The sequence below is a fragment of the Myripristis murdjan genome, chromosome 12, assembly GCF_902150065.1.
Source record: "Myripristis murdjan chromosome 12, fMyrMur1.1, whole genome shotgun sequence".
In the NCBI taxonomy this organism is placed as follows: Eukaryota; Metazoa; Chordata; class Actinopteri; order Holocentriformes; family Holocentridae; genus Myripristis; species Myripristis murdjan.
This window is the reverse complement of record NC_043991.1, coordinates 8,080,766-8,108,635: the sequence shown is the minus strand read 5'-3', so window position 1 is coordinate 8,108,635 and position 27,870 is coordinate 8,080,766. Positions and strand designations below refer to the sequence as shown.

Genomic DNA, 27,870 nt, shown 5'->3' with positions numbered 1-27,870 from the left:
TCAGGGATGCTGCGCTCAACCAGAACTTAAGACAGAGGACGTTTACACCTTTACCCAGTGCTGTTTGCTTGTAGTCGCATCAGATCTTAATAGAAACAGGGCCTCTGACGCACACGCTCCGCATCGCTGTGTCCTCTCCACCGCAGAGATCGTGCAGAAGGTGCGTAACGGACAGAGGCCCTACTTCCGACCTACAACAGACAACAGCTGCCACTGTGAGGAGCTGACCTTCCTGATGGAGGGCTGCTGGGAGGAGGACCCCGTCGACAGGCCCGACTTCGGCTACATCAAGATCTACATCACCAAGCTCAACAAGTGAGTGCACGCAGACTCGTTGGAAACAGGGATATCGGCCTTAAAATGAAATTTCTGCTGATATGACATGCCGATACGGGAAATAGGTCAAATTTTCCCTGGTTGTTTCCCTGTTGTCAGGACTGTCTAGGGGAGAGTGTCATCCAATCCTCCTTCAGTAGGATGAATCCTAAAGTTTGGTTTGACAGAAAATGTTATATAAAAATGAATATGGCTTGTTTTACGTTAACAAAGTTGAAGCAGTTTTATTATCTTGGCCAGCGAATGTGTACATTTTGAAAAAAAATCTATACTTTATGTCTGCATCTGCCAGTTGGCCATCACAAGAGTGGGCATAATAATATTTTAACTCCACTACAGGAGAGACTTGATGTTCTCTGCAATAAGGTGAAAAAAAATGTGCATATATTCGTATTGGCATCAACAATCAGACAAAAGAGTGGGAAAATCCTGGCATATTTTATATCAGCAAAAAATTCAGTATTGTGCATCCCTAATTGTAAATGTGGGCATCTGCATCATAAGATAATATTATCTCAGAGGATGTTTGCAGTTTTTTTTTTTTTTTTTTTTTGTCTCTAAGGATTGCTTAATAACTGAATGGAAAAATACCGAATAATACTGCTATTTGCTGGACACTTGTTGTATTCAAAGGGTGTTGTAGTACAATGACAGCTGAGTAAAAAACACTTTTCCAGAAGGCATTTTTTGGGCCCTTGATGTGATTTTAATGGGCATTTTTGAACCCATCATAAATTTCACATACCTTATTGCATTACTCTATTATTCAGTATGAAAGCCAGTTTGTAAATCATGCAAAGCTTGATGGCACCGGACACTCAGCACAGTCGCAGGGTCCTCTAATAGCCGCTAACTCAGCCGGCGAGCAATATCAGTTCATTAGTGCTCGATCCTTCCCTGCGCTTCACCGCTCGCCCTGGAAATCCCAACCCCGCGCTCCGATCGCGCCGTCAGCCGACTGTTAGTATCTTCATCGGCAATCTCAACAAGTGAACACGGTGTCAGAGGCCCCCGCTGTTCGTACGACTGTCACGAACCTGATACGTGTAAGGGATTCAAAAAGGGGAAACAGGGAACAGAAGCATGATCTGGAAATCACGGAGACAATTTTAGATAAAAGGCTGTTTGCCATTCCCGACAGGCAAGCTCTCGACAGGAAGTGGTCTTTGTTGCCTTTGCATCAGCGCGTGTGTGTGTGTGAGAGAGAGAGAAAGAGCGAGAGAGACGGGTGGGTGTGTGTGTGTGTGTGAGTCCATGTTTCTGGTATTGTTTTCAATGAACCCATGAATCATTCATATGCATATTTTGGTCCTGAGTTCTATGTCGACGCATGAAGGCAGGCATGTGTGTTTTCCTCTGAGTCGGGGAGCCCTGTCAAAAAGAGTTACTGTATGTGGCATCCCTGCTGATGTGAAATGACACACTCTCGCACATACACACATATATCCCCCCCCCCCGCACACACACATAAATAATTTATAGTGCTCACCACAGAAATAGTGGCTTCTATTAACTGTTTGGTAGAATGTAGGTGACCGGTATGAATATGTGCGATGTGATATAACGAAGCGAAAAAACACACAACACTGAGAGAATTAAACAGCCTGCTCTCTGCGCAGGAAGTGGCCAAACATTTTCCTTTAACGCAGTACGGATATTCCTCCAACAAAAGTGATAAAAGGTTAAAAATTCGACTCCAAGTACGAGCATCTGAGTGTTAGCAGTCGAAGAAAAAAAGTGTAATCATTAATTCTTGTGGACCGCCTCCCGTTTGTGTGTGAAATGTTCTCTGCACGTTATTTTAAAGTATCCGGTGGTTCACATGTGCTACAGCTACCTGTTCCCTTTTTCAGTTGCTTGTCTTGAACACTGATAATATATCAGACATATGTTAAAGGCTTTTCATCCTCATGAGGAGTTTTCTTGTGTTTATTTTTTTCTAATTGACATTTGAATGCCCCTTTTTTGCAAAGAACACCATTGCCGTTGTCGTGTTTTTCGCATCTCCACTTTATGAAGAATACTATAGGCCTTCTCTGTATCACAGTACTCACATTATGTACGCAGAAGCTTTTTTTCTGCATTATATCTCAAAGGTAGAATGAGTAGGATTTGTCACACTGCAAAAACGCAAAATCTTACCAAGATTATTTGTCTTATTTCAAGTCAAAACTGTCTTATTACTAGTCAAAATATCTCATTACACTTAAAATAAGACATGATCACCTCAGAAGTAAATTGTTTTTAGACAATTTTCAAGTGTTTCAAGTGAAAATTCACTTGAAACGAGTGAAAATTTGCTTGTTTCATTGGCAAAATTTGCCAGTGGAAAAAGTGAAAATTCACTTGAAATAAGTGAAAATTAGCTTGAAACAAGAAACAAATTTTGCCAATGAAACAAGCAAATTTTCACTTGTTTCAAGCAAATTTTCACTTGAAACGAGACAGTTGACTAAAAACAAGTTACTTCTGAGGTGATCATGTCTTATTTACGTCTCATTTTAAGTGTAATGAGATATTTTAACTAGTAATAAGACATTTTTGACTTGAAATAAGACAAATAATCTTGGTAAGATTTTGAGTTTTGCAGTGCAGGTGCAGTTTGTAAACACAACATTTAAGCTGATCCTCCTCCCTGGCTCCTCCTAGTTTTTGTTTCCTAGGATGGCGACAGAATGAAACGACCATCCAAAATACAATGTTGCCATCCTAGGGAAAAAAAAAATTGGCCCGCCGGCACCGACCTGAACAGGCCAAGGCGGCGTCAGCTTCATCCTCATCCTCTCGTTGTGGAACGGGTTTTGTCCGTTTGGCATTTCACCTCACCTCACCTCGATTTCCTTTTTTTTCCGCGGCCGGCATCTGCGATTTTTGTAGCTTCCTATTGGACGCAGTGCAATCGATCTGTCACTGTGCTGTGCTGTGATTGGCTGGCAGCTGCACACCCTCTGCCCAAAGCCTGACGCCGAGAAGAGTCCCGAGCTGACACACACTAACACACACTTCTAGTGGCTCAGAGGTGATAACTGCGAGGGATTATTTTTGTACGAGTCTACGCTCCTTCTCATTCCGCCTTTAAGGAAATTACTTTCACAGACTCGTGCACACACACACACACACACACACACAGTCAGTATACACACAGTGACCGTTCCCTGTTCAAAACCCTCACAGACGTTTGCTCCCGCCCAGCAGCGACCCGACATGTGGCCGAGTTTCTCTCAAATCAGGTCGGCTCGGGCTGTTTTCCGCGTCTCAGAGGTTGCAGTGTTTCTGCGGGCCAGCGGCGCTCAGGGCTTCTGTCCTGAGAGTGGTGACATGAAGCTCAAAACACAAGCTGTGCTTCATTACACTGACTGGCAACTTGGCGCTCATGTATTCCCACCATGATCACGCTGTGTGGTGGATCTGTCTCGCTTTAGCTGAAGGTTAGTGCTGGAGTGATAAGTAGATTGACTATTTTGTATTTTTTATAATTTATTCATGTTTTTTTTTAGTTGTTTATTAACCCATAAACAGGCAGGAGTGGGAAATGAGTTGTAAAAAAAATAATTTAATTTTACTACTTATGCCATTTGCACCTAAGTAAAACCTTTCCACACTTATTTTTTCTTTTTTAAATATATTGTATATTTTTGATTTTATGAGTTGTATCTCCTGAGGTGCATTGTTCAAGTTCAAGTTCAAGATTTATTCGTCACATGCATGAATGTACAGGTACAGCAGCAGTGAAATGTAATTGCAACAACTCCGGCACTGTGCAAGTAAAAATAGATAGAATGAAATAGTTAAAAAGATAAAAATAAAAATAAAATAAAGATAAAATAGAAAATATATATAAAATTCCTATATACAATCTACAACCTATATACAATATACAACAATATACAAAATTTATTAAGGTGTAAAAAGAGTCAAAATTTTATTTGATGAAGAGAAGTGAAGTTTCCTCTGGTCATTTACATCACACATACAGGTTTTAAATCGATTTTTATCATTTTTATCGATGTATAGTCCTATTATAACCTTCAGTTCCATCAGTCCAGTTCTAGCAAGTGACTAGCAACTGCATAAAAAGTAACTGAAAATAAAACTAAAAGCATAATTTAAAACATTTTTATCGCTTTTCTCCGTTTCATATCATTATAAGACGTTTACTTCTGGTTTGTTTGGCTGCAAGTCAGACGACCCAGGCAATTTGAAGCATCCCTTTAGGTTCTGATGGCTTGTAATGGGACGATTTCTCATTACTGTTAATGTTTTACAGCCTTAACGATCGCCGAATTCATCAACAAAAATAAGCAACAGGCGAATCTGTGACGGCGTAATCGTGAGTTGCTGATCCTAGAGGTGATTTGGAGATACAGCAGACCGTGTAGTGGTGTTCCCGGGCTCTCCTCGTGCCTTTTTGGACACACGCGGGTATTAATTCTCACCATTTCACAGGAGAATTCGCCGCGCTGACAGCCACGAATCCCAAAAAAACAGAGTGACTAGCAGGCGGAGAACAGGTGGTTCAGATGGGAATCTATAAACAGAAAACAAGTGTGCGCCGCAGTAATGTGTTTTTTCCTCCCAGCTTGACCTCTCCTTGTGTATCTTCTCTCTCGCTCGGCAGTAGCAAAGTCAATTTAGGATGGGCCCCGGTGATGTATAGCTTTCCATTTGTGCAGGCTCAAAGTAGAGAGCTCTGTATGATTGATAACCTCAGATGCACTCAAGGATGCTCTGACGCAAAGTTCCTCCTCTGCCGCGCGGAGCCCTTCACCTCCGAGGCCTCCGTGTTAATGCACTCTTTGCCCCGTTATTTTCATTAGGTAAATGTATGTTGTTGACGCGACATGACGGATGTGCTGTTATTTTTGGTGCGTGCGCGAGCCGGGGCTGAAGGGCGCGCCGACAAGAGGGGTCTTCAGCAGTAAATGGTGAGGTTTAACCCAACACGAGGAGCTGACAGTCACCGCTCACCGTGAATAGCCGACCTCTTAGCGAGCGAATGAAGCCTCTCACAGTTTCACACTGCGCAACAAAAATAAAAATCATCCTAGCGAGTCATTCAAATTTGTACTTAAGCGAGGCACTCCACACATACACCCATATTTCTACATAATGCACGTACTTTTTCAACACATTTCTAATGCCTGTGTTTTTATATTTCTTACTTCCTTGTCTATTTTTTATAATTTCACTTCTGCTTGTATGTGTTTTTCTCTTGAGGATTTGAGCAACTGCAGCTGACCCAGTTTCCCCGCAGGGATCAATTAATTATGTCTGATTCTGGTTCTGATATCAGGGAATGTGACAGCAAGGAGGGAAATATTAAAAAGAGCCTGTATTGTAGCGGGTAAATCATTAAAAAGGCAACATGTTTCCACCACTGTAGGTCTTTGTCGGTTCCTAAAGCCCTGACTAAGACCTACGGTGTTCAAAATATGTTCCTTTTTAATGTTTTACCATACAATCATGGATTTTTAATATTTCCTTCCTCGTTGTCACGTTTCCTGTTTCCATGTTCGCCCAACACATTCTCGATCTATGTTTGATCATATGGAGCAGTCGGTCATCTTTTTTTTCCCTGTTCTTTCAAATTTGTACTCTTTAAAATGTTTTTCAGACAAGCTAAATGATATTTTCACCTGTTTTCTCAGTGCATTTTCATTTGAGACTTTTGAAAACATCCTAACATATGACACGTGACTTACTGGAGGATAATTCAAGAAGAAAAAGTCATGGAACGTGTTGAGTTGCACTGTAATCAAATGAGTTATGTAATAATTTTGGTGCAAATCTTCATTTAAATGCCATGTTGGCAAATGAGTTATGTAATAATTTTGTAAGAAGTTTCTGTTTGTTAGGATGTAGACTAAAGGAAATGTAACGTCACCATCCTAGGAAAAAAATATTTGGCCTCCAACTCTTTTTTCTCTTTTTTCTGTGGTCTCCATCTGCGATTCTCATAGCTTTCTATCGGATGTTGTGTTATCAATCTGGCGTCGTGCGCTGTGATTGGCTGGGAGTTACACACCCACTGCCCAAAGGCCGACGCCCAGAGGAGTCTCAAACTCAGCAGAACAAGTAAATCCAGGACGAGGGCAAAGTCTCTGCAGACACACACACACCAACACACACTGCTAGTGGCTGAGAAGTGATGACTGAGAGAGATTATTCTTGTATGAGTCTATAAATTGTGATTTTCTTTAAAGGAAAATCCAGCTCATTCTTCCTTTAAATCTTTTGTTGAAATCAGCGTCTTTTTGGCCTCTTACCATAAAAAAGGAGCCTCTGTTCTTCGTCCCGTTCACCGTCACGCCCGTCCTCGGCTCGTGCGATCACCATCGGGTCGAACAGACGGCGGGAAAATATCCATGATGCACGGCGCGGTAAACGGCGCGCGGGCCCTGTGCGATTACACCCAGAGATACTCATCACTCTCCTTCACGTCTCCCTCTGATGTTTTGTTCTTTTTAACTTAAACAACATGTGGGTGTGTGTAGGATCCGTGACCCAGAAGAGGTATGGCAAGATGCCGAGCATTGATGCGTTTAGCCACTATGGTGGTGGATGACTCACTTTTTCTTGCCTCATCGGTGTTATTATGTGTGTGTGTGTGTGTGCGCTTGCATGTGCAGGCTTGCAGAATATGAATAATGAAATCTCCTGACACGCACACACACACATTATACAATATATTACATAATGTTAAAAATAGGAATTGCTAGAATTGAGTCGGTTTGGACTGTAATTGCTAATCAGGTTGAGCACCAGTGGACTGACTGTAATAATTATTGGTTTTTAACTGATAATTAAAGCAGTAGGCACCAGAATTAGACTACTAGGCAGAAGAATAACATTTAATTATTATATTTCTGATATTATTCATTAAAAAAATTAAAGATTTGCTATTCTTTTTAATTGCAGTGGTGTCAGAGTGATGTTTTTTTTTGCTCTGTAGTCACTTTGAAGTTTGGCCTTGTGCGGCTCATTGCTGTTTTCCTTCTGCCTTGGTGGGATTTCAACAGGGAGGGCAGCACCAGTATCCTCAACAACCTGCTGTCCAGGATGGAGCAGTACGCCAACAACCTGGAGAACCTGGTGGAGGAGCGAACACAGGCCTACCTGGAGGAGAAGAGGAAAGCCGAGAATCTGCTCTACCAAATTTTGCCCCAGTAAGACAAATTATAAATATATATATATATTGTTTTGTTTCGTTTCACACTTTCTTTGTCATTTTTGATGAAAGCTCCAAAGTCTGATGATCAAAACCAGCAATTAGGGCGAGCGTCAGCAGCGCAGTTCAATTACACGTTGTCGTTTATGTTAAATTCCTGAATTAATGAACGACGGAAAAATCCCTCCCCGTATCGCACGTTTGAACGGATGAACATATCCCCGCCGTGCGATCTCCGTTTAGATGAAAAGCCGAGGAGACGCAGAGCTGACAGGCAAACTTCTCATTAAGGAGAGCCAGGAGAGCAGACAAAGATATGGGGTTTTAAGCGTTTTGATAATAACGACAGTGGCAAATAGCGGGGAGCCTCCCTCGGCTTCTTAAGCTGCCTTTCTCGCCAATTTGTCCGTGAAAGATCCCTCCTCACCCAGAGCCCTCCTGACTGACAGAGAAAGGCCTGAGAGAAAGGATAAATTGCATTTCTCACCACAATTACGAATTAAGCTACCTAGCTCCTGTTTGATTTTTTTTTTTTTTTTTTTTTTTTTGCCTTTGGTCATTTTAATGAATAGATAATTAATCTGAGCAGAACTTGGAATGATAAACGCAAACATATCATTAATTTAACCTGCGAGGCATGCCACCGTTATGTTCGTGAAAGAAAAAACTTAAGATGTTTCAAGGTAGAGTTAGAAACAAGCTCAGCCAAACTTTTAAGAACCCCTTTCAGGAATAATTACGCAAGATTTACCCAAATTTAAAAACAACTTTGCATTAAAATCAGAATGATATGAAAGCTTCTAGTCGCCTCTTATGATTTTTTCCATCAGCTGCAGCGTGTCATCCTGTGTTTCTTGGCATGAATTTTCCGAGTGCACTCTCACAGATTCCCAGCAGAATCGATTCCCGGTGAATGCCTTGACCTTTTTTGCGTCTGTCTTTGTGTGCAGCTCAGTGGCGGAGCAGCTAAAGCGAGGGGAGACGGTGCAAGCGGAGGCATTCGACAGCGTCACCATTTACTTCAGTGACATCGTGGGCTTCACGTCCCTGTCCGCCGAGAGCACGCCGTTACAGGTACGCAGCCCGCAATCACCGCCCACTGCAGTCCTGAGAGGATCTGCCCTTCCACGAAACGATCCCCCTCTCTGCAGGTAGACGTATCTGTCTGTGTCTGCAGCTGCAACAAACCATTATTTTCACTTGCAATGAATCTGACGGTTGTTTCCTCAATTAATCAATTAGTTGTTTGATCCAGAAAATGTCAGAAAATGGTGAAATGCAACTTCAGATTCCCACAGTCCAAAGTGACAACCTCAAATGTCTTGTTTTGTCCCACAACCCAAAGATATTTAGTTTACTGTCACAGAAACCAGAAAATATTCACATTTTAGAAGCAGGAATCAGTGAATTTGTAAAATTTCCTCTTAAAAATCAGTCAAAATGATTAATCAATTATCAAAGTAGCTGACAGTTAATTTAATAGTTGCCAGCTAATGCACCTGAAACGTCTTGTGGGGGATTTGAGGCAGCAGGTTCTGTAATAAAACCTCCCTCTCCATTAGGGGGGCTGCTTTCCTCACCATGTGGCTGGATTATTTTTTTGTTAGTGCCAGTATGAATTGACATATTGATATTTTAGGCTCTGATTTATTATTTTAAATCAATTTGTTGCCTACAAATCAACGAGAAACTGCAATAAAACTTAATGTAGAATTACATAAAGCAGAAGAGAGACATTCAGCAAATATATAGCACACAGGTTTGCTTTTTACCTCCCAGAGGAGAATACTGCTCTTTTAATCTTCTATATTCTTCTATGTTCCATGTCAGCTTTCGCTTTTTTGATCACATATTTGCTAAACTAACATAACACATTACCTCTGGCCGATGGGTAGTTTGTTGTGCCGGGTCTAATGAGTGTTTCAATTAAAAAAAAAATACATTTTGATGTTTGTTTTTTGGCCCTTTCCCTGTAAAAACATCTTGTGGGCCAGATGAGACGCGCTAATGGGCCGTATCTCTGACTTCTCCGGTCTGGATAATTTGATGAGGAGGAAAAGCTCTCAAATCACCGGTCGCGTGTTTCTCGCTCTTGATGCAAAGGGGAACGCAAACCGCGGTGATTTTACTCGCTCTATTCATGCAGAGAAGAACTCACCAGCATCAAGTCTCTACCTACGGTGTGTCTCACAGTTCCCACAGTGAGTGTTCCCACACACGGGCTCCAACTCAAAATAGTCCGGTTGTTCGAGAGGGAGAGTTTGTTGACGCAGAGTTGAGTCACATAATGCTATGCTATATCTCCTTCTCGCTTGAATCCCATAGGGGAGATTTCAAGGCTGTGGCCCATTATGGAGATGGCGTGTCACATTCAGGTGCGGTTTCCGAGGCGACGGCGAGCGATCAAACCGCCGCTGAGGGAGGAGGACGGTCCCGTAAGAGCGGCCGTTGTCTCTTCTCGCAGATTCATCCCCGGTCTTTTGAAGTTTTACGGGAGAAGCAAGCACGCTTCATGGGGAAGAAATCCACAAACTTCGAAAAAATATCCACTGTTATATCCTCCGATGGAGTCCTTAAATTTTGTTTTTTGCTTTAAAACCGTGGCCTACTTTCCAGAAGACAATGCGTCGTCTTACCTCGCAAATGATGCAGAAATGTGTCACCAGATAACCAGCCTCCGCAGCTGCTTAAATTTCAGTGTCACTACAAACTCAGAGTTGTCTTTTAAAGAAAAAAAAAAAAAAAAACTTATTCTAGGCTCCCTGCACTTTAAATCTCAGTCCCTCACCAGTTCAGTGTCCTAATTTGCTCAGAAATGTTCACTCGCTTCCCTTGTAAACATTCGCGGGTGGAAATTTCGGCGCTCAGACATTGTTTTCTCTGTGTAAACGAACATGACAGACTTCACACCTTCTCCGAATAAATTGCAGACCGCTTATGTAACCGTTACTTCACACTGCTTTGTAAATTCGGTACATATTGTGTGTCAGATGTGTCTGCAATATTCCATCTGCTGGGTTGATTTATGGCCGTGCAAACGGGTTTGTCACTAAGCCACGGCGGGCATCGGTCCAGCGAGGGACTGAGATATGCGAGGAGTCTTGACGGAGAGAAGACGGAGAGTGTTTTGCGGACACGCCGGCCATCCAATCCCTCTCAGACCTGCGAAACACAGCCCGAAATGTCAGATTAGCAGACTGTGGAAATTGTTTTTGCATTTTCATGAAAAAAAAAAAAAAAAAAAAAAACTGGCAGTCGCTGTGCGTTCGGTTAACTTAATTTCAAAGTCCAGAGGCTCAGTCTATTTTTTGGTGCTTACTGTTGCTTCACTTGAGTAAGTTTTTCATAACACTTTTCTCTCTCTCTCTCTCTCTCTCTCTCTCTCTCTCTCTCTCTTTCTTTCTCTACAGGTGGTGACATTGCTCAACGATCTATACACCTGTTTTGATGCCATTATTGATAACTTTGATGTATACAAGGTAAGTCAAATTGATTATTGTCCATGCATGTTGCTCACTAAATTACAGTGATCAAGTTTATCCAAAGACTTTTTTTTTTTTTTTACCAGTTTTATCATACTTTCCTATTAAAACACAGTAAGCAATTTAAGGGTTTCACAGTTGAATGCATACAGTTTTAGTATGGAGGGTCCCAGTAGGAAACAAACCTGCAGTGCAGTGACTTGCACATTGATCCATACATGAATACAACAGACACAAATAGTACGGCTGCATTTTTTTTTTTTTTTTTTTGGTTGCAAAATAGTAATATGTTAGTAATTTACACAGTATTTGTAGTCATTTTAATTCTGCACAATCTAAACGGCCATCCTACATGTCAAAACTGTGTTTGCCGCGATTCCCTCTCCCCTCTACTTTCTCTAACCGTCCAGTTTTTATCATGTTTCTGTCAGGTGGAGACGATTGGCGATGCGTACATGGTGGTGTCCGGCCTCCCGGTGCGGAACGGGAAGCTTCACGCCCGAGAGATCGCCGGGATGTCGCTGGCCTTGTTAGAGCAGGTCAAAACATTCAAGATCCGACACAGACCCAACGACCAGCTGCGACTCAGGATAGGAATACACACAGGTACGTCTTTGCTCTCTGCTCTCTGCTTCTGCGATGTGCCGCGGGTTGAAGAGACATTTCATGTAGCCGTTTGGCGTCCGCACTGCTGAAGTGTCCTTGAGCAAAACAGAGAGTAGCTGCCTCCTACACATCGTTCATGAAAAGCCTGGTTAAGTCAGAGAATTTAAAAATACAGTTTCTAGTCTCTGGAAAAGCTGTGGAAATTGTAATTTTATAAAAGTTTTGGAGAAAAAAAACATTGAAATAAGCACCAATTGACTGAAAAAAACAGTGAGTTGAACTATTGTCTTGGTGCTTCAGCATATTTTTTGTATGTGTCAGTTTGTCTCCGTCTGGTGAAGAAAGTTGAAAATAGCTTATTATACCTCTGCAAGTAAAGAGTGTCCACATTTTTGGTGGAAAAATTGCAAACTGTGTTGTTTCTGCTTGGTGTGAAATGACAAAAAGAGGAGAAAAAAACATATCTAGTTGTATTTTACCCATTTGTTATAACGTTAAAACACATCTTTTCTCAGGCAACTCTGTGGTCATGGAAATTAAACTACTGGCGTGATCTCTTATTGATTCCTATTTGCCTCCATAGACCGATGGACAAACTCCACGAAACACCAAGCAGCAAGCAAACAGTCTCACCTGCATGCACTCTCTAAGAGAAACTAGCAACTTCCTGCACAGGTCACTTGAAATTTAGCTTGAAATTCAGCTCATTTTTATGCAAAATCGAGAGCCGGCCCTTTTGGCTGGGGTGAGAACGCTCACTGCACAGCCATTCTGCTGACATTCACACACTTTCTCTTTACCGAGACGTAACGCCGGCTGTCCAAGCATGTCTTTTGTAGAGAAATTGACTCAAGCGGCGTCGTAAATTCCTGAGTTGCATGACCCCGCTCACCCCTCCTGGTGACACCGGTGGAAGAAATGCTGCCTGGAGGAAAGAGACAGATATTATCAGTGCCTCGGTCGGTCTGCACAGGCTATTAAGATGGATTTACAAGTGAACCCCGCGTCTGTTAATGATATTTTTTTTTCCTAGCAGTAGCAGTGTCTCATTTTTAATATTTAGTAAATGTTTCTGGATGCTTGTCGCCGTGACAAATAACACAATAATGTTTCAAATGATAAATATTTGGCAAGTCAGGGAGCCTCTATGAGATCTGTGTGTTGATGCATCCAGTGCAAAGCGTTACTCCGATGTATTATCGTAAACTGTGGTGAACGTGGTCGATGACAGCGTCTGCTGGTGACAACAGTGTAGTCAGATCTGCAGCAGCTCATCCCAGTGGTTACCAACAAAAGAAGAAATAAAACTGGAGACAAAAAAAACAATAAAAAGTACGGCTGAGGTTTACCCAAGTCAGAGTAATGATCTAGAAAATGGGTCATGAAAAAGTAAATAACGAGCTAAAGAAACAGTCAACTACTGCTGCTAAAAAATGAAGAAGTTAAAATTTGGGGCGTTGCTCTCTTCAGAAATGTTTTGGGGAAAAAAAAACACCTGATTTTACTGTTTCTTGCAAATAATCTGATAACTGAGTTTGTTATTTTTACCTCAAGGTTTGAGGACGGACCCTATTTGATCATGCTAATAAAACTAAGATCTGGTACTGGGCGTATAATCAAGCAGTATCACAGGAGAGGGAGTGCTGTTGCATCAGCACATGGTGATATTCGGTATAACAGCACGACCTCGAGGATACAGCCGTTGTACAAATATAGCTGCTGTGCATGTGCAACCGAAATCAGATCTGATCAAACCCTCAATGAAACTGTGAAAACCTAAGCCTGTTAGTTAAAATGACATTGCTTTCATTGTACTTAGAAAACCAGACACAGGTTGCTGTTAGTTTAATAGGCTAATTTGCCTAATAAGCTCATAAAAACAAGACTAGCTTTAACCAGCAAAGCTAACTGCAGCTAACAAAGTTTGGTTTTACATTGTTTTATTGACACAATCATAAAATGCGGGACTAAATGTCTTTATTTATTTATTTATTTACATTTTTAGCTGTGGCTCACTGAGGTGCAAAAATGCAGTATCTTAAGCGTGGGGGCAAACAATGTCCTCTTCCACGACGTTCTCTGACCACCGCTCACAAATTAGCTCCATTTATTTTTCAAAACGTGTTTTTAGAAGACGTACCACTAGATCTTGTTCATGCAATTATCAGTTATTACTGAACACCAGTAAAGCAGAGTGACAGCAGAGTACATCATAGTAAAACGCCAGCGTGCTGTTATACTGAATATCAACACACCTGGAACTCCTCCCGTCCAATCAGATCACGCCACCTTAACTAACTGTTACTACTCTGCTCTGATTGGCCGGCAGGTGTGCGTTGAAACCGTGTATTGCACAAGTAGTCCGGCTCAACTTTAATCACCCAACTTGTTACCATAGCAACATGAAAAAGCTGTCAAAGCTTGCTAGTTATCTGCTGCAGCAGCACAGCTAAGTTATCGACTTGATGACCTAACACCCAGTCACATTTTCAATATTGTTTCCTCCTTTTTTCCCTTTATATTATTGGCAGATGACCATGAATATTAAAAAAAAAAAAAAAAAAAAAAAAGCTGGATATTTAACAAGTAGGTGTGCGTTAAACGGTTTTAAGGCACTTTAGGTGGTTCTTTGTCTCGACGTCGTGCCTTAAAACCGTTTAACGCACACCTACTCGTTGATAATCCCTTACTTAACCACTCAGGTAAAATATTTACCCCACAGAAAAGGAAGAGTGCAGGCTTTTAAGCTACTCAGAAAAGAAATAAATGTATATTTACAGCAACCAGAGCACTTGTAATTAGTTACTTTCCATGTCTGGGTACCCGTGTTGAGACTGGACATATAAATACAGGATGCTCTGCCTTGTTCTGTCTGTGACATTTATTCTGAAGTAATTCATAAGAGGCTTTTACCATAGTATTTAGACCGCATCAGCTCATGGCGGCGGTGTTTATATTCTTTTTCAAGCACTTGACATGCACCACAGATGGACCTTTGAATGGTGTGCGTAGGCTGGTACTTAGCATTGTCGGTGTAAGCAAAGTACATCGTGTGCGTCGCTTCCACTCCCCATCGAAAACCTAAAAATCACTCTCACCGATGATGCGGTCGTGTTGATGTTGTCGGATGACGTCGTTTCCAGACATGCGGCGTATTAACCGTTTTTATGGCTTTCTCCCAGTGTATTTTATCTGTTTTTGTGTTAATATGTTATAGGGCCTGTCTGTGCGGGGGTGGTTGGACTGAAAATGCCCAGATACTGTTTATTCGGAGATACTGTCAACACGGCATCTCGGATGGAGTCGAACGGAGAGGGTGAGTGTCAGCTTCAGATTTAGCTCTCTCTCTCTCTCTCTCTCTCTCTCTCCTGTTTTTTTCTCCTTGGTGCCTGCCGGCTTGTCACATGTTGCATCTCAAACCTGAATATTAAAATCTGCTATCTAATGGGCAAAAAAAAACCCAAAAAACATGAAATTTAACAGTGGTAGGAATGTGCTCTTTATTTGTTATTACTCACTATTTGCATGGACTTCACTGTTTTTCCCTGTTATAGCAAAATATGCTGTGAATGATTTGTTGACTGAAATTTTTGCACTAAGACTAATGAAATCATTTGGAAGGTGTGTGAGTTTCAAAATAACAAGCACCAAAGGATAGTCAAACTACTTACAAAAGCATTGAAGGAGACAAAAAAACTGGTGTGTTGCACAAAGATTAGGCATAAAGCTGATTTCGAAGCACATGCCTTTATTAATTACACTGTAAAAACAGCTTAATTTAATTTGATTTAATCAGCCAGCCCAGTATATCTGCCGGTGTCATTTGTTTAATATCACCTGTCTCAGCCGTCTCATCTCAACTTCCTTGAAACATGACAGCACCTTGAAACGCTCCTTAAGTAAAAATCTTGTTTTCGAGGCTGAATGTGAGACGCGTTAACCTGCTGAGGCCGACAGGTTGTGCGCTGACATTATTGCTCTTAACTGGCAGCGACAGGAACTCGTGTTATGATATGGCGGTTTGATATTTTTGCGAGCGTATTGATTAACTACCGAGTCTCTTCCTGTGTTGTGCCTCCACTGGTAAATAATTGATAGCACTTACAGCTCAGGGCCCTTACCAGGCGATAACCCGTGCAGCATCAAGCATCAGAGGCAGGAGTCACGTCGCACATCTCTGCTTTGTGTGCATTGATTGGACCCAACAATGGAGATTTGCACCGCTATTAGCATTTCAGCGCTGACGTCTGCCGGCCTTGGGATGCGCTGCCACATCCGAGCTCTGCTTTTCCTCGTCTATTGTCGCTCTCACGTGCCTGCGAGTGAGGGAGGGCTGCGGCACTGGAGATATTTTGAAAAACCGCCGCTCGCTATTCACAGTATTAACACTCACAGTTTTGTCTAGTCTCGTCGATACAGCTGCATGCCATCTTGTCTCACTGTGCTCTCGCTGTGCTTTGCAGCCTTGAAGATCCACGTGTCCTCAGCCACCAAAGAGGTGCTAGACGAGTTTGGCTACTTTGATCTCCAGTTACGAGGAGACGTAGAAATGAAGGTAAGGCCGCGGAAACTCATGGAGCTCGTTCTTTATCCTAATGTGGGAATTTGTTTTTGATGAACCTTAAATATAGAGACCGAAGGAGCTCAGGACGCTTGACAGACAGATTTGCAGAAAAATAGTCCAAGGTGGCCGATGGCTCTTTAAAATTTCTCTAAAGCAAGAGTTTTCAAACTTTTTTTTCATGTTCTGTACCCCCTAAATTGACCTTCATGAAGCTGTGGACCCCCATTTGAAATGGACTGGCCCTTAAGGGACCTTTATATGAAAAGATATTTTGGTTTGTGTCAGGTTTTATATTGTTTAGATCTCATAACTAAACACCAAGAAATAAATTCAAAATGGTAAGACTAAAATATAATGTTCAATAATCACTCATACATTTTTAAATATATTTCAAAATATTTTTCTACATCATTAATGGACTTATTTACCTATTTATTTATTTATGCAACAATAGCAGTTCCTAATAATGAACTAAACTACTATTCCAGGCTTTGTCCAGGTTTTTATGTGCACTTCCATGACATTACATAATGATATATTTACGGTTTGTTTATCTAGCTGGATTGGAAGAATTTCAAATGATAAATATGATATGCACGTTTTTGTTGTGATTATGGACTTTACGACTGTCGGGGTCGCCCTTAAAGGAGGCGCAGCCCAGACCCCCCCCGCCCCACCTTCGTCTCCATTGATAAACCTATTGATTTCTGTGTTTTTCCAGGGCAAAGGCAAAATGAGAACCTATTGGCTTCTTGGGGAGAAGACTGATGTGTATGTTATCTGAGAGGCTGCTGATCATGTGGCAGCAGCAGAGAGGAGACAGCAGCAGAGGCTCCAGTGGCCAAGCCACCACTTTATTTGTTCTAGAATAAGTCCCTATCGGTGATTCCCTACACAGAGAAAAAAAAAAAAAAAAAAAAAAAAGAAGTGAACAACAATATACCTTAAAACAGAAATAGAGGGAATTTCAGGTATATTTATTACCTGCATACTGTAACTGCAAAAAATTGTACAAGTTGTTTTTTGTATGAAGAACCTTTCTGTCCTGAGAGTGAGTACTTTTCACTGATAAATTCTTATTTTTTGTGATTTCTATATTAAGATTTGTATAATGTGTTTTGGAGTCAACGATGTATTAATATTTCCTGGAAACATTCTTTGAAGAAGGGGGGGGGTGGGGCGGGGGGGGTAGCGTTACGATCGATGTCAATGCAGAGGTCAACGTTCAACAGTGGCGTTCAACAGTATAAGATAGTATGTATATATGTATATCCAAGATACTGTAAGATATTTTGTTCAATAAACTGAGTAAAACGCTCATTTTTTGTTTTCTCATTCACTAACCAGGTGCTATTTTTATCTTTTTTTTTTTGTTTGTTTGTTTCTGTGTTTGTTTTCAGAGTGCGGTTACTTATTGACTTTGCCTTCCCCAAAGCGATAGAGTGTCATGGAGGAGAGCGGGCGGAGAAGTGAGGGAGCCGTAATATAAGGCCTTTCTACAGGAATTACGCTTTACTTAATGCCTTGCTGTGCACAAAGCTAATATTTCCACTAGTCATGTGGACTCTCCGAATGTATCTGGGCCATATCCCCCTGACAACACTTACCCAAATGTGTTCATCTAAATTTAACCCAGAAAGAATTTATAATCGCCCTTGTGCCGTCCCCCAAAAATATTTGATATCCCGCTAGAGTCACATATTGAAATGGCAGGAAGTGCAACAGTCAGTTCACCAGGAGGACAAGGCGTCTCACTCTATAACCTTAACGGGAGCGTCTTTGCTGAAATTGCAGCTGTGCTTTGAAGATTTTATTGTCTATTTTTATCATCTATTAGATATTAGAACAACGCTTTCATCTCGTCGTTGCCGTTGGTTTAGGCTTATCCAGCTCAAGCTGACTCGAAACATAACATCCTGGTTGCTTTGCTTTTCACAACACATTGCTGCCAGACGCGTTTTTTTCTTCTTCTTCTTCTTCTAATCTAATCAACAGTGTGCTCAGGAAAACTGAGCATCAAGCACCTGTAATTAACTACATGCAGGTGTGGACAGATAGGGAAAACACAGAGAGAGAGAGAGAGAGCAAAGCGAGATGGTATCAGAACGGTAGCAGGCAGCTGTGTGTTGCTGTAATGACATCACGTCTCATTAGACACCCATTATCAGTTGTGGAATGGGGCATGGGCTCTGTGTGTGTGTGTGTGTGTGTGTGTGTGTGTGTATAAGAGAGAGAAAGCGTGTGTGTGCTTCTTCATCTCTGCAGGAGAACATCTTTCCCTCCTGCATGACTGTAATTACCGCCCACTCCCTCACGCTGACATGCCACCGGTGCCTGTGCTATAGCTGCCACACACACACACACACACACACACACATGCACACACACACATTCGCCCAGAACATCGGTGAGTCCACAGGCATATGCTGAATGATTCACACCACACAACAATGACCTATTAACTTATCAGAGCTGACCGGGCCTTCTGTCACACTGTCCTCCAAAGGTGGGGGTGGAGTGTGTGTGTGTATGTGTGTGTTTGTGGGTCAGTCAGTGCACAAAATCATCTGAAATTTTCTTTCACAGAATCGAGCACTTTGAGTACAGAGCTCGCATAAAAGAAACCAAATCAATGCCTCTATGCATACCGGAAAAAAAACAAAAAAAACATGCAGAAAGTCAAGGAGAGAGAATAACTTTCAAAGCCACTTGAGGCACAAGTCTAAAAAATAAACCTTAAATTGTTGTATAGTTTCTTGTTTCTCGTTGCTGAAAGCTGCTTTGAGATGCTGCCAACATGCAGAATTAAGAAAATGAACAGCTGAAAATTTGAATTTTACTCAAACATGGGCTAAAAATGAGTTTTGTGCCATTATGTGAATGACTATAATAAATTAGTCACATAATAAAACATGACATTTGAAAAATTCAGAATAAACTCAATCAAAGGCCTGGGTATGTGTTTCAGAGGCAAATTGTTTTCTTGTATGCTCAGATAATGAAATGTTTGGTGCGAAAAACTGGAAACTGTGAGAAAAACCTAAAATTACATGTCGCCATAGCTACCTCCTACTAATCCCTGCTGAAAGCTCCGGGAGGATCAGCAGAGCCTTGAATTGTCCTGTGATTGACAGAGCACATATCTGAATCTGCGCCATGCACTGTGTGATGCTGCTAATGCACATTCCCAGCTCCGTATGTGACGTGCGGAAGGCGAGCGCTTGTGAACGCGGCTCTCTGCAGAAACACTCGCCCTCCTGTTCTCTGAGCCCGAGCAGGTCTTCTTGTCATTTGTCCAGGGACAATAGCAAGATATTTACACAGTGTAGGAAGAAAATGTGGCCTTTTGTTGTTCAACACCATTCAATTGCAGCAATTAGAGGTAAAAGCAATAGTCAAATGGTAGAAGAAAAATGCAGGGAGCCAGCAAACAATAGCAGCTCCACTGCCGAGCAATAGCAGCGTGAAAAATTAGGACAAATATATTCCAAAATAAAATACAAAATGTGCATTTACTTCTAAAGAAAGGTGGAAGCTTTGCAGTGTTAAATCCTACATTATTACAACAAAAAGTAAATTAGGCATAATGAGATTACAGCTGGTGAATGCAAAATGTTGAACAATATAGTCTGACACTGATGTGTAACAGGAGGGACTTTCCTTAACAAACTGTGCTAAAACCACATTTAAAGGTACAATCAGCAACTTTTTCACATAAATCAACATATTGTGCTGCTCTCTATCAGCAATCAATAGCATACAATGGCCAGTTCATGCAAGCTTTTCATATTTTCAGTTCTGAACACCTGAAAGGAAAAAAAAAAAAAAACAGAAGAAGAAACGCTCAGAGAGTTTTTGCTCAGCAAGCAAATAGCAGAGTGAATATTTGCCTCGCCTTTCCAAAATGAAAAGCGCTCAGGGATGATGAGGGACGATGAGGAGAGATGCAGATGTGCCTCCTTTTCTTTTTCGACAGGGAAGTTCCAGCTGTGATTTGTTAACCGCACTCTACAGTACATCCAGTTTCATTGTTATTGCACAAGGCCATCGCTGACATTCAATTGCAAGTTGCATCTCGGCCAGATTTTGAAAGAAAAAACTGGCAATTTTTCCTGATTGCCAAACAGGTTATATCTTCCACCGCTAATCCAAATAATGCCAAAAGTTCCCATTCAGCTCTTTGTAAGCTGCATGATAACTCAGCGAGGTAAAAGTACTAAATGCATGCAGTCACAGTTACTGTTGCTTGTGGCTATCAGCTGCAGCAGACGCCATCAGGCCGGGTTCACACACAGCGTTTTTTTTTTTTCTTCTCAGCTGCCAAAATCTTTTTGTACACAGAATCCTATGGGAAGTGGCCTTTAAACACTGAAAAAAATGAAATAAAAAATCTACAGAAAGCACTGCCACCCACATTTTGTCCCAGTTATGTTAAACTCCTATAAAAAGTGGTTCGAAAAGTGACATCAATTGTTTTTTGTTTTTTTTTTAAACAGCCAGCCAGCGACAATGAGCAGAACAGGCTGATATTTGTTTTTTAAATATAAATGTATTCCAAAAAAATCACTCGTCAGCATGTTTTTCACTGAAGAAAGGATGCTGACAGGCTGGCATGTGTGAAGACAACCTTACACTGTCACTAAGCAGTTATTAGATTATTTTGTAAAACATGTATGATATATTTACATGATAACGATCCTTTAAGGTGGCGCGGTGGCTCAGTGTCATCCTGGTCCTGTCTGCGTACACTCTGCATGTTCTCAATGAGTTTCCACTGGTTTCCTCCCACAGTCCAAAGACATGCAATCAGGTGAGCTGATTACTCTAACTGTGGATGCGTGACAGTGTGCCCAGTGCATGCTGGGAGAGACTCCAGCCTGTGACATTGATTAGAAATAGCCTGAGCAGGTAGAGAAAATGGATGGATGGAAGACACTTGGCTGTCTTCAGATATAATCACTGTATGATTTCTCAGTCGAGTCGAGAGATCACTAGAATCGAGAAATCAAGCAAATCATGTCTTTAATATAATGCCTCCATAAAGCTGTGAAACGCAGCCGTAGTGGCTCAGCTCTCAGGTGGGAGCGCAGGCTCGTCCAGCCGCTGGGCGACAGGTGTGCTGAACAGCGTCGACTTTTTGAAGGGGCTGCCCGGGCTCGGCACAGCAGTCACACCCTGTGACACAAAACAGACGAAGAATCATATCCAGTACTTTGTCTTAGCTTGTTCTGTCACTGCTGATCAGAAAAAAAAGGTGTTGACTCTGAAAAAGACTGCAACAGTGATCAATTACTCATTCAAGCTTGTACACCAGGTGCCGGATCAGTGTGTTTGTGGCTGAAAAAAATGAGACGTCTTGTTTCAAGTTAATAAACGCAGACATATTTCACAAGATAGAAACTGAGGACTGAATCAAAACTTTGAATACACAATACATAATCCTCCTTTGGCGACCTTGCAGGATGAGCTGCTGCATTTTCCTCTGACACACTATTGTGAAATATGGAACTATTAGTGATTATATGTTTATTTTTTTACAAGGATGAGTGAAGGGACAGCAAGGCTGCATGTACAGAGTCCAAACCCAGCTGTTCATATGGTAGAGAAAATTAATCTATTATACATAATTTATTTCCCTCTGGCCCACACATGAACCAATTTAAAATGAATTAAATCAATGCATTTATATAGCGCTGACTCACTGAATAATAAGATTTTGATAAAGACATGAAACAATGGGACCGACCTGTATCCGCTGGTGATTCTCACTCCAAAATGTAATGGCCTGATCGGATTTGTAGTCATGAACCTGAGAGTCAGAGAACAACAATACAGTGAGAACTGAGTTACACCGAAAACACACAGCACTGTGGACTGTTCTCTATCTTTAGATACTTATCTTAGGCTGGTTTTCCACATTCTTTAAGAAGACTTGTGATTATAATGTACATAAATGAGCGTATGAACAGTCAATCGCCTGCTTCAGTGTCCCAGGGCAGTAACACAGAAATCATAACAACTGGCACATACATACTAAGGACATGTTTGGCCGAGATAATTCTGTTCGCTACCAGTGCAGCTCCACCGTACTAGAAACTAGGGGTGTCATGACTGCCCAGATCTATGATTCATTTTCACTTTCATTTTTAAGCGTCACCATTTGATTTGATGTCAGCTTTTTGATTTAAACACTGTCTTGAGTCTTGATTCGTAAAGATCAACAGATCATTGGTTCTCTGCCCTGACAAACGTGGTATCAAGGTTGTATCAAGTGTAATAAACTGCAACATTTTTTTTTTTTTTGAATGTACCACACTTACTGCCCTGAGAGTCAATGTTACTCCCACTGGGTACCAGTTGACACACTGGAGAGAGGAAGAAGGGGAGAAGGGGAGGCAGTGTCTACATATTTTCTCTTCTCCCAGTAGCCAAAAAAAGTTGTGGAAAGGAAACAAAACTACTGGGAGAATCACAAACCTGCTTATCATTTCGAAGGTCAAACTCAAAAGCTCATTTCAATCGATTTTATATTTAGAACCGAAATTGTGACACCCCCGCTTGTATGAAAAAAATAATGCCTCTTCAAGTAAATTCCTGGAAGAAGATGATTTGAAGTAGAAGCAGGTGACACTATCACACTGCACTGTCGGATGTTTTTCACTTGTTTTGAGAAAAATAATACATTAAGACAGGATGACTTGCACAGACAGATATATTTTGCAGGTGGGGATGATTCCCCAAGAGATCCAATGCCGACAGTTGACTGTTCATGAACTTTTAATGGAAGTTTGTCGAGTAAAATGTGAGAATGTAGATACTTTTATGCATACAAATACGTACGTTTGTTGTTTCAAGGGTAAGAGGCACAAATCCCTCGACGGTGAAATCCTTCCTGGTGGTGGAGCAGAAGTCTGTTTTGGGAGGTGCTGGATTGAATTCGGCATGTACCTGCTCTCTGTAAAGTAATACACAGATGTCAATATCTGGTCTGACAATCTACTGAGTTTTTCCACTGCAAATACTGCAAGTAGCAGCATGTACTCAGCCTACTATAATGGGTATTGTACAGTATTTGCGGTGCAGAGCAGACCCAGCCCCGTCTGGCTCTTTGAAAATAGTCCTTCATGAATTTCATTTGAGCACCTTACCAGCAAGCCTCAACCAAAACTAAACTGAAAGAAACTAAAGACAAAATAAGGCTTAAAATGATTTTATACTTAAAAAAAAAAAAAAAGGCAGGGAGCATTGGATTGATGCAGCGGTAAAAGCAACTTTAAAATCATCATATTTCCCTGTGACTAAGACATCAATATTAAAAATCAATGTGCTGCATAAACTGAAATTCATAGGTGTTACACATAAAATGATTGTGCAGGTTCATATACAATGCTGCAAAAGAAGGCAGTTAACAGACCAGCTAGTTGTGTAAAAATGTAATTATCCTTCCACATATCCTTTTGTATCACTCTACAAATTTACTGTAATCATTGTAAAACTTTTTGACATGGAGAAAGAGATCGGTGTTGTCTTTAAACAGAGTGATGCAAATTCCAAGGCTCATGACTGCCACAAAAAAAACAAAACCCTCACACTCCTCAAATCTCTAGTGTGGCTCGTCCAGTTAAAGGTGGCAATGCCATGTTTTTGACAAACAGCAGACAGCCTTGAAAAAACCCTCTGAGCCCTTTGGTCAGGAAGCTTGAATGAATCAAGCAGCTTCGGTGTGTTGCTTTTACAGCCCAGGAAATTTCTGTACAGCACAAGACTGAGGGATGACACACCGTCTACTGCAGCACTAACACTTTTGACTGAAAACTTGACACTTTGTATTCTTCGTGTGCACTTAAATTGAAGGGGGTGTTGGCAACCACATGTGTGGGAATATAATCCATTAACCATATTATGATGAGGAACCCACTTGTAAAATCCCATCATAAAATCAGATTAAAAATGTATCACAGGTGCGACTGAAGTGTAAAACAAGCCCACATTTGTAAATATTACATCACTCCTCCCACTGGTTTCCTTCCAGACGTGGTCAAGCACTGCCGTCCAGTTCCACAAATAAACCACCTCCAGCACAAACTCATTTAGGATCAGAAGACTTATTTCAAAGTCAGTTTACCTTATCTTCTGGGTGATATGTTTTTCCATGAGCTCGCCTCTGATGCCTGAAGGGTGGAAACGTCAGAGGAGAGATAAACTGAGAGTAAACAGAGAATTGACTGACAAACATTTATTAAAAGGTAAAAATAAGAAAAGAAACTTGATAAAAATAATAATAATAACAATAATAATAAAGGTCACTGTGGCCTTCAGTGTGCAATGTGCAAGCTGTAATATGCCGTTCTTCGAAAAACACTTGTACCTTCTCAGAGCTTCTCAAGTGCACGGCTTCATGCACGTCACAAGTGATAATGGTGTGAGATAAAGCAGTAGACGGAGAGAGACAAAGACACGTACCCCGCAGCCTCACCCCTGCGGTCCTGGGACTGACATAGGCAGCTTTCATTGTGCTGACATCTTCTATTTTGGATGCCGGGTCCATCGTGAGGATGTCTCTGTGTCCGAGTCTCTGGATTTGCTCTCTGGACCCTTCAGTGTCAAGAGCTGCAGCAGCACTCTGAATAACATGGACAAACATAACCACACTATCTATAAATGCATTGTGTGTATGTGTATGTGCATATATGTACCATGGTATTATGCTGATGCTCAGTAGAAATATGAGTGAAGGCTGCCTGGTAATGGTATTGCCCAATGCAACTTCCATGCAATTAGCTACAGGTTGCAAATGCAAATGAAAATGCAAAAACAAACAAACAAACAAACAAACAAACACAAAAAAAAAACAGTTAGAACTTTGATACTTTTATGAGACGGACTGAGTTGCTTCAATACTTTAGAGTATGGAAAGATGCCATGGTACCGAAATTTAGTATCTAAGGAGTGAATCCCATCAGTGTCAGTCGGCCAATGAGCATGCACCATGCTTGAACCAAGATCTAATAATGCTGGTGATTGGCTGTCTAACTTTACACATCATATGCAGGAAAAACACTCTGTCACACCTAAAGACCTAATAAAATTGATTTTATGAAACTGGTCTGGAAAAAAGTATCATTCAGGACTAGGTATCAAAGTCGCAGTATCGGCACCAGTACCTGTATCGCAAACTCTTGCACGAAACCAACTTATGATGGGCATTTGTCATTAATTTTATAATGATTGATGCATTAATTAACTAATTAAGTGCCAATGTAAATATTTGTTAGTTGCAAGCCCAGGTACAGTTTCAGTGCAACCTGCAGCTAAGGCAATGTGACAACCCATCCGTCCATGTCACCAAAGTTATAAGAAACAATGCAAATGATTATGTAAACCCAATGCCTGTTTTTTTTTTTTTTGTTTGTTTGTTTGTTTGTTTGTTTTTTTTGGTTTTTTGGTTTTTTGGGTTTTTTTTTCAATTGGATGTTTTTTTTTTTTTTTTTTTTTTTTTTTTTTTTTTTTTTTTTTTTAATGGACCTCCACCTGAAGCTGCATTTATGGTTCTGTATAATCTTCTATTTTCCTTTTTCCTGAGTTTAGCTGCTAGCTAGTTAGCACTGGTACCTCCTCGGTGCTTTTCTCCAACAGACATTTTCCGTCGTTTCCGTCCCCGCAGGCCGCCTGGGTGGACATGAGTGAGGCCGCACACTTCAGGAGAAGACTGGCTGGACGTATCGGTGAACAAAAAGTGTCCCCTCGCCTAAAAAAAAAAAAAATAAATAAAAAATACTCATCCGCTGTCACCTTACACACCTGAGTTTGTCCTGAGCTAAGAGCGACTCTGTTGGCGGAAGTGTCGCCATGACAACGCCGAGATGTTGTGCCATAAAGTTTCCTTTTTCTGTTGCCTATTATGCTCAGGTTTTCTTTTTGTCACAGTAACAGAGGTGCTCATTCACTCCTATGTTTGGCATTGAGCTCATAGTTAGTGCTGCTGTTGCACTGGACTGCGTTTTATTGAGAGGTGTTTCCACTATTTTGTCCCTGTCGTTGTATATAAATTAGGGAGGACAAAAAATTAGAAACACCTCTCAGCATAATGTTGTCCAGTACAAGACCTCTGCAAACTACAACCTCAGTAATAAACACAGAATTAAACTGACACATTTTCCACAATGTGAACACAAACTGAACATTATAAACTTTGTTAAAATGTAGAATTTATGGCAGAGCTGTTGACCTGAACTGCGTTAGACTGTACAGGTGGACCTAATAAAGTGGACAGTGAGTGTATATGTATGTAAAATATATCCATTAGAAATTTGTAAAACAAACAGTGTATGTGCATTATGTATAAATATGTGCAAGAAATCCACATAAATATATTTCCTTTAATCTTTAATGCATTTAATACATTCAGGTTAATTGTCCTCTTGGGAAAATTTGTTTGGGAAAACTGTCAGGGGTTTAACTTTTGGTTAAATAAAACAACGAGACATGATGGGCCTAAGTGCAAGTAGTGAAAAACATAGAAAACACATGCATACACACACACACACACACACACACACACACACACACACACACACACACACACACACACACACACACACACACACACACACACACACACACAAGCAACAGTAAACGAAGGCACCTGATGAAATGAAGCAAAAATCATCATAAGTCCTTGTCAAAATATTTATCACCACCTTCACCACTATCATACGTATTTTCAGTTTCTGCTTATTTTCACACCAACCAGGAACACACCATCGTTACATAACCTCCTCATCAATGTTACCAAGTGACAGACCTTCTGTAAACCAGCATCATATCGCTCCAGGCGGCTCTGGTTCTCATCATGCTTGTCCTCACCACCGGGAGTAAATCTAAACACTGAGCCGAACCCCGTAGCATCGACTCCAAGTTTAAATATGACATTGATTCATCACCAGGTCTGCACCCTGAAATGATGCTGATTCAACATGAATGCTCAGTTTATTCTGAACCCGCAAATAATGATGAGCCAGTATGGCTTTCAGCTGACAAATCTTTCTCTAACTCTCTCTCACACACACACACAAGGAAAGGAAAATGTCTACTAACATTGATATCAAACTTGCATGAAAAAAACACTACTGAACACCAGATTATACAGGAGATATAGAGTGAATTTTAGAGTATTTGTCTAATTTGCATAGCCTAAATATCACTTGAGTGTCCCCCTATTGTCATAGTTATTTCTATAACACCAGTTTACAAGCAAAATTATGTTTGTAAAGAAGCCAATTCATGTCCAAAATGCCAATTCATGTCCTAAAACTATTCAAGTGTTAGACAAGCCTTTTTTTTTTCCTGGTCTACCCCGCTCTCTTTCACATCACCCACAGTTTGTGGAGTCCACACACCCTTATTTGCAATATCACACATGCTCTAACAGGATGGAGCGGTCCTCAGATGTGCCTGCTGTAATTGCACATTTACCCAGAAACCCTGAGGACTTTCACTACACCTGGTGAGACAAAGCAACAATTTTTCATGTTGCTGCTAAAAATGTAAGTATGTGCCATATGAGGGTTGGAAGAAAAATACTCTAAGTAGATCATTCCTGAAACACAAAACGATGGAAAACGTGTCTCTATCAGCATCCGTGGTAGCAAGTAGGATGAATTATTATAAATCGAGTCAAATCAAGTTAATTTTATTGTCATTCATCCACATAC

General features: G+C 41.0%; 2 protein-coding genes across 2 annotated transcripts in view; one reads left to right on the top strand and one right to left on the bottom strand.

Moving 5' to 3' along the window:
• Positions 1–17,476, top strand: part of npr2 (natriuretic peptide receptor 2) — a 55,755-nt gene extending 38,279 nt beyond the window's left edge. Inside the window, exons 15-22 of the mRNA XM_030066040.1 lie at positions 147–315; positions 7,356–7,502; positions 8,455–8,578; positions 10,915–10,983; positions 11,418–11,592; positions 14,810–14,908; positions 16,056–16,147; positions 16,878–17,476. Coding sequence (XP_029921900.1) covers positions 147–315; positions 7,356–7,502; positions 8,455–8,578; positions 10,915–10,983; positions 11,418–11,592; positions 14,810–14,908; positions 16,056–16,147; positions 16,878–16,940 — 938 coding nt within the window. The 3' untranslated portion in view covers positions 16,941–17,476. The remainder of the gene's footprint in view (positions 1–146; positions 316–7,355; positions 7,503–8,454; positions 8,579–10,914; positions 10,984–11,417; positions 11,593–14,809; positions 14,909–16,055; positions 16,148–16,877) is intronic.
• Positions 17,477–20,080: 2,604 nt separating this feature from the next.
• Positions 20,081–25,894, bottom strand: spag8 (sperm associated antigen 8). Its single transcript, XM_030065836.1, has 6 exons — positions 25,769–25,894; positions 24,620–24,779; positions 24,282–24,327; positions 22,997–23,111; positions 21,903–21,965; positions 20,081–21,331 (listed from the first exon to the last, which is right to left on the bottom strand). The coding sequence occupies exons 1-6, from the start codon at positions 25,835–25,837 to the stop codon at positions 21,224–21,226; spliced, it is 561 nt and encodes a 186-aa protein (XP_029921696.1). The 5' UTR covers positions 25,838–25,894; the 3' UTR covers positions 20,081–21,223.
• Positions 25,895–27,870: the final 1,976 nt, after the last annotated feature.